General features: G+C 46.3%; 1 protein-coding gene across 1 annotated transcript in view; it reads right to left on the bottom strand.

The window, feature by feature from the left end:
- SPR (sepiapterin reductase) overlaps positions 1-5,409 on the bottom strand; it is a 9,868-nt gene extending 4,459 nt beyond the window's left edge. The window contains exon 1 of the mRNA XM_044660402.1: positions 5,088-5,409. Coding sequence (XP_044516337.1) covers positions 5,088-5,391 — 304 coding nt within the window. The 5' untranslated portion in view covers positions 5,392-5,409. The remainder of the gene's footprint in view (positions 1-5,087) is intronic.
- Positions 5,410-7,500: the final 2,091 nt, after the last annotated feature.

Below are 7,500 nucleotides of genomic sequence, written 5' to 3'. Positions count from 1 at the left end.
ACACACACACACACACACACACACACGAGCTATAATTATGCTTATTATTACTGTTCCTGCCTGAAACGACAAGGAACCTTGAGGGAGAGACCAGAAGAGGTCAAACAAGCAAATCAAACCACCATCCCCACCTCCCCTCAACCACAATGGCCCCAAAGTCCTGGGAAAGGCAATGCCCCCCGCCCAGGACACTGCCCTGTTTCCAGCCTGCCCCCTCCATCTGGCATCCAGGAAAACAAGTTTTGTGGGGAAGCAGCCTGGCAACGACCCCTACAGGGCATGGGGCCCCGGCTTCCTCAGTAGCCACAAGTACTGAAGACCTGGAAAAAGAACATTCCAACCACCAAAGTCTTTGGCTTGTCAAATGGTAGCCAACATTAGAATCCAATACGGGTCTTTGTTGTTGTTTTTGAGCCAAAATGACATTGAAGAAGAGGCATGATGGGACAAGTTCTTTTCTTCTTTCTGGGTCTCAATTTCCAACTCTGCAAAAGGAGAGGGGGAGCCCAGGGGGATCTCTAAGGTTATCTGCTTCTAAATTCTAGGATTCTAGGGGCAGCTGGGTAGCTCAGTGGATGGAGAGTCGGGCCTAAAGATGGGAGGTCCTGGGTTCAAATCTGGCCTGAGACACTTCCCAGCTGTGTGACCCTGGGCAAGTCACTTGACCCCCATGGCCCACCCTTACCACTCTTCCACCTATAAGTCAATACACAGAAGTTAAGGGTTTCAAAAAAAATAAATAAATTCTAGGATTCTCTGAGGGCCACTTTGACTCAGACAAGGGGATGATCCAGATGATCTCTCGTGTCCTTGCTATATTACTCTGAATCGTTGAAAACAAAGCTAAAACTTTGGGGACACCCTGTGTTTCTCTTTGAGTTTGCTACCCCAAAGGGTTAAGCGACTTGCTCTGCGTTACACAGCCAGAAAGACTCCGAGGACGGACTTAAACTGAAGTCTTCCTGGCAGATTCCCTGTGCCATACATCATTTGGCCGGGCGCCCATCATTTACGGCACTTTCTGTATATGATCTCATTTAGTATAAAAGGGTATGACCAGAAAACACTGGGTTTGAGCTGCAGATGTGGCCCATATCCTAAACTTCCCTCAGTCTATAGGAGATTAGGGGTGAGGGGGGGCCGGCAACCAGCCTGCTCTAAGAGAGGGCGAAAGGAAACAAGGAGAGAAAAGAAGCAGAACCTTGTTCGGTTTAATCTACCCTTTCAAAGGCTGTCTATAATCGAAAATCCTGGTTTCCTACACGAGCCTCTCTTCTGTACTTTGTATTTGTTGGTGACTCTTATGGCATCCTTGAAGACCCACCTCAAATCCCAATTGCCCTGTGGGGCCTTTTCTATGTTGATGATTTCCAGTTTATCCTGTATATGGGCAGCAAGATGTCACAGTGGATACAACACCAGACCTGGAGATAAGAAGACCTGAATTCAAATGAGGCCTTAGATACTTCCTGGCTGTGTGACCCTGGGCAAGTCCCTGGACCCCGTTTGCCTCCATCTCCTCATCTGTAAAATCAGCTGGAAAAGGAAACGGCAAACCAGTCCAGTATCTCTGCCAAGGAAACACCAAATGGGGTCAGAAAGATCAGACACGGTGAAAACAACAATATAGTTATCTGAAGGAAGCTCCCTGAGGACAGGCACTGCCTCTTGCCTTTCTTTGAATCACAGTGATTCACTCAGGGCAGATGCTCAATAATGTGTATTACTTGATTTAAAAAAAAAATGAGAAGCAGGAGGCCAACGAAGAAGGCTGTCCCTCTGTGGATCTTTAGCTTTGTTCAACCTCTCCATTTTACAAATGGGTAAACTGAGGCCCGAGTAGGGCAAGGGACTTGCCTCGTGTTCATACGCATCATTGGTAGCAAAGTTGGAATTTAAATCCAGGTCTCCAGACTTCTAAATCCAGTGCTCGTCCACTAGGATACTTAGAAAGAAAGGCTTCATTTAGCCTACTTGAAGTGTGAACTCAGACAGGAAGTTGTCATTGAGTTTTTCAGTCATGTCCAACTCTGCAGGACCCCATCTGAGGTTTTCTTGGCAAAGATACTGGAGTGGGTAGCCATTTCCTTTTCTGGCACATTTGGCAGATGAAGAAACTGAGGCAAAGAGGGTGAAGTGACTTGCCTAGGGTCAATCAACTAGTACATGTCTGAGGTCGGATTTTAATTCAGCTCTTCCTGACTCCAGACTTGGCATGTTATTCCCTGAGCCACCTACCTGCCTAGGGTCAGAAAGACTTGAGCCCAAATCTAACCTCAGATGCTTACTAGTGGTGAGACTGTGGGCAAGTCCCTTAACCCCCATCTGCCTCAGTTTCCTCATCTGTAAATTGGGAATAACATTAGCACTTACCTCCCAGGATTTCAAGTGAAATGTTCGTAAAGTACTTTGCAAACCTTAAAATGATAACTAAATGCCACATATTATGATTTCTAATAATAATAATAATAACTGATATTTATATAGCACTTTAAAGTTCAAAAAGCAAAACACGTCATGTTCTTTATCTCCTTTGAGTCTCATACCAGCCCTCCAGATGCTACTATGAGAACAGATAAGAAAGCAGGCTCAGAAAGGTTGTGAATTCCCTAAGCATTTGAATTCAAGTCTTCTGGGCTTTGAGTTCAGCACTCTACTCACTGGGACACCATGCTTGCTCTTAATACAGCCATGCCATGGCATTATCCAGTTTCACCTTGAAGACAGGGGACTCCCCAGACAGCCCATTCCATTTGGGGAGACCTCCCTGACCCTCAGTTTCTTCCTCTACAAAATGGGGTGAGTTTGAGATGATGTCGACGGATCCTTCCTCTCCTACCATCCTAAGGGCACTCTAGCTCAGACATTCTATATTCTAAGTGAGGTCCCTCCTGATTTTGACTGTCTGCATTAAGATCACGTCCAGCACTGGCACCCTCTGCCCCAGCTCCCTCCCAGTTCTGATATTCTCTGGTCTAAGATCCTCCCCCTGCCAAACACACTCTGCTGTCCTCTAGCCTGAGGACCCTCTCGCTTTCTGAGGCTCTAAGTCTGATTTCCCCTTATTTGGGAGCCAACAGACCAACAGCCCTACTATTGAGAGTGGCGAGGGATTACACACATGGAGTACTGCCCTGCAGGCTGTCAGACATGATGATTTTCTCTGATTCTCTCTCATTTCCAGGCTTGTGATGAAGGAGAAGACTAAGATAGTCCCATTAGAGAGTATATTATTAGTCATCTATTTTAAGACATTTTAAGACACATAAAAAATGAGTAATCTAACCCACTAGGCAGGGAAGGAGCAGTATCTTTGGGAAATAGCAAAACAAACAAAAAAGAATAAAAAGAAGCTTTTGCAAGAGTGTTGCAAACCACAAGGGGTCACTCTTTTCCCAAGCCTCCTCTACAAGTTTGTAGCCAGATGGAGCAATCTAGCCTGGAAAATGATCCTGGGAAGAGATCTGGTGGCCCCAAGAAATTAGAGAAAGAGAATTTTCTTTCCCTTATTTTGATTCTTGTTTTCTAACCCGTATCTTCCATCTCAGAATCAATATTGTGCAGAAGGACGATGAGAATTTCTTTCCCTCATTTTGATTCTTGTTTTCTAACCCTTGTCTTCCATCTCAGAACCAATATTGTGCAGAAGGACGATAAAGGATAGGCAGAGGGGGCTAAGTGACTTGCGCAGGGTCACACAGCTAGAAAGTGTCTGAGGTCAGATTTGAAACTAGGACTTCCCATCTCTATGCCTGGCTCTCAATGTGCTGATCCAGCTAGTTCCTCCCCTTATTTTGACTCTTATTAAAGAGAGAGTAGGGAAGAGGAGGAAAAGTGGCAAAGGGTCCATGTGAGATTAAGGGGTGGAGAAGTATGAGAACTGATTTTATTTATACCTTATTCATTCCTGTACATGAGGGAGAATAACCGCATTCCTGTGTCTGGGATCTGGGTCAGAGATACCATCCCATCTGCTGTTTTTTTTTGCATTTTCTCTGTCCTTTGGAATCCCAAAGAATATCTGTCTTTTCAGCAGAGTTTGTTTAATAATAGAGGGGGAGAAGGGTCTTTTCCCTGGGTGCTAGTTAGGCAAGATGTGGAAATGGTGGGTGGGGGGAGCCCATCTCTTAGCTACCACCAATTAAAGTTGTCTTGGGATGGTCAAGGTAGGGGCTGAATAATGAATTTTTTTTTAGATTTTTCTTTTCTTAATTTGCTTCTTTTTTTATTTGAAAAAATTTAGTTAATTAAGTTAGAATAGTTTTCCATGGCTACATGATTCATGTTCTTTCCCTCCCTTCCTCCCACTCCCCTCCCGTAGCCAATGAGCAATTCCACTGGGTTTTGCATGTGTCTGAATAACGAATTCTTAAAAATATTTCTCTTAGACTGCCTAAGGCAGCTCAGGTTGTTCCTGGTTCTTGAGAGACAACCATGGACACCTGTATCACTTGATCTGTTATGATGCTGGCCTAATCAATAAACTGGATGTGATCAATATATTTATATTCTTCCCCAACAATCAGTCTCTGGAGATCACTTTAATCCTAATAGAGGGAAGGTATGAGTTCTGTCCCAGATGCTCAAAAACCTGCTGGATACCCAGCCACAAAGTACTCCATATTTGTGAGTTGAGGAAACAAACCTAACTGGAGTTTGCTGTAGTGCCAAGCCCGGTGGATTTGCAGTTAGAGGTCAGGGGTTCAAATTCTGGGTTGTTTGTTACCTTTTGAAAATGTTGGCTGAGTCACTTTGGTGAGATAGAAAGAGAATTCTGGGTCAGATTCCAACCCGGCTCCTTTCCTTCCCACCAGTGTGACTTTAAACGAGCTACTCTGGAGTTCAGTTTCCTTCTTGGCAAAACTGGTGGTCATGGAGGGGTGGGAGGTGGGGAGTTGGAGATGGTTCTAGATGATCCCTACAGCCACTTCCAGTTCTGAGTCTTTGGGAAACTCTCCCCTCCCAGCAGTTCAGGCAAGCACTTGGGTCATTCTTTCAGGGTTCTGCTGCCCCTCTCCCTCCTGCCACCCCCATCCCCAGCCCAGCCCAATTATCCGGGTCCTTCAACTCTGGAGGAGGCCGGTTACCCGCATTGTTGATGAGCAGGAGCCGCTGTAAGCCCACTGGCTGGGGCAGCTCCCGCAATGCCTCCAGCAGCTGTTGTAGCCCAGCCTCCTGCTCCAGGTCAGCCGGCACACACTGCACCCGCAAGTCAGGCCACTCTGCTCTCAGCTCCTCCGACACCTTCCTCAGGGCACCGTCATTGCGGGCGCTCAGCACCAGCGCGGAGCCAGCGGCCAGTCTCGAGGCCAACAGTGGCACCAGGCTGCGGCCGAAGCCCCGAGAGGCCCCAGTCAGGATGCACACTGCCCGGCCCAGGCTGCCCTTCATGACGCTCCGGCAGGCTCCCTCAAGCTGGCCGGACTTTGCCTTTTTCAGGCCACAGTTACAGCCTAGCTTGGGAGACCAAGCATGGGAACAAGCCCACGATCTGCCCTGCCCCTGCACACGTGTTCCAAAATCTAATCTTGAGATCTGCTTCTGAACTTCTATAGAACTGACCTCCCCTGGTGGTGAGGGGATTTGCATAATAGAGAATGACGTCATACACAGACACCGAAGCGTCCTCAGTCTATATACTCAATACCCCCACTGCAGAACAGAGAAAAGGAACAGAACCCACAAAATCAACAAAGCAGTCATGGAAACACAGCTTAAGCTGGAAGCTGAAAGAAGCATTTATTAGAGGCCTCCCACCAAGCCTAAGCCTGAATGCTTTCCAGACAAGTTCTCCTGATATGCTCACCACAACTGGACACGGCAGGAGAGCAGTGTGGACCTGTTAGGAGCTCCGGATTCCCAGACCTTTACATCAACAGGGAGCAAACTGGACATTCACCAGTCACTTTCCACAAGCTTACAAACAGCTCTTTTGCCCCCCTGAGCTTTGAAAAGCCAGCCATGCCCTTGAAGGGGAGGGAGCTACTAAAGGAGCTCCAATCCCAAGAAGGGGAGGAGGCAGTTGTGCAACCTGCTCAGTGGTTCTGCTAGCTTAATAGACGACTGCCTAGCTTCCCAGCTTACGTCCACTTTTATCCGATTTGTGGAGTTCCTGTGGAATAATGAAGACACCTCGGGATCAGATAGAACTGGCTTCAGAGGCAGGCAGACCTAGAGTTCAAATTGCTACAGCCAGCCTTGGGCAAGTCACTTAGTGTCCCCAGACAATTCTCTGATACAATCAGTTGCCCAGTAGGTGCCAGTCTCCACCAGGAGAGGAAGCCTCCAAACCGATGAAATCACATGAGAAAAGAGAACATACAGTCAGAACAATTCACTAGGGTGAGGCTAAGAGTGCATTAAAGTAAACGTACCTAGCCATAGATTTAAGTGACAAGGAAGCTCGGATACAGAATACATAAGAATCCAGATTTTCTGGACCAATAACATGGATGGAACCATCCATATCCATCTAGAAAAGGCACCTGGTGGCCTCCTATCCCATTTGACATCCCAGGCTTGCTCTCAGTTCCACCAGAAAGTCTGCTTTGGTGTCAGAAGAGCTTGTCCTAAGTTTCCATTAGCCCATGTTTGACTAGGGAAGCTTGGGAGCTTCACCCTTACACCTCTGACATCACTTAATATCTAACTTCCCCTCCCCCTACCGAGGAGCAAACTAAGAAATATAAATAAGTCAATATTACAGGACACCCATCTCCTAGAAATACAAATGCTCTCATATGGCACTCGGAATGGTGGGTGCTACAAGCATTCCTCTCACAGTTTACAAATGAAGAATCAAGCTTAGAGAGCTGAAGAGACTTCAAGACCATATGGCTAATGTCAGAAGCAGAATTTGAACTTGGGTCTTCTTAAAGTTCTGCATTTCATCTATCATGTCATGCTGCCTCTCTTGAGGAAGAAACAAGGAGTGCAGCAATTCCACTTCTAGACTTGATAAGATAAGAAAAGGAGTGACTAGTATTAAGAGAGGGTTGCCAGAGATGAAGGAATGTCACAGGAAATACAGGCTTTAATCAATGTTAGGGGATGGGAGTAGTGTGAAAATAAGAGGCCAAAGACAAAGAGAATGCTAACATGGATCAGGAGTTCCAAAGGACAGAGAGGAAGGAGAGGGTAGTGGAGAGACTAAGGACTGGAGGTAGAAAGGAAGGAAAGAAAGAAAAAAGAGAAAGAAAGGAAGGAAAGAAGGATAAGAGGAAGGAGGAAAGGAAGGAAGGAAGGAAGGAAGGAAGGAAGGAGGGAAGGAAGAAAGAAAGAAAGAAAAGAAGGAAGAGAGGGAGGGAGGAAGAAAGGAGGGAAAGTGTCAGTTACATAGCACAATAGGCCTGGAGTCAGGAGGACCTAGGTACAAATCTGGCCTCAGACACTTCTTCTTTGTATGACCCTGGGCAAGTCACTTAACCCTGTTTGCTTAGGCCTTGCCCTTCTGTTTTAGAGTAGTTACTAAGACAGAAAGTAAGGTTGTTTTTTTAAAAA

This window comes from Gracilinanus agilis, chromosome 2, assembly GCF_016433145.1.
Source record: "Gracilinanus agilis isolate LMUSP501 chromosome 2, AgileGrace, whole genome shotgun sequence".
In the NCBI taxonomy this organism is placed as follows: Eukaryota; Metazoa; Chordata; class Mammalia; order Didelphimorphia; family Didelphidae; genus Gracilinanus; species Gracilinanus agilis.
The sequence above is the reverse complement of the archived record's forward strand: the minus strand, read 5'-3'. Positions and strand labels throughout refer to the sequence as shown.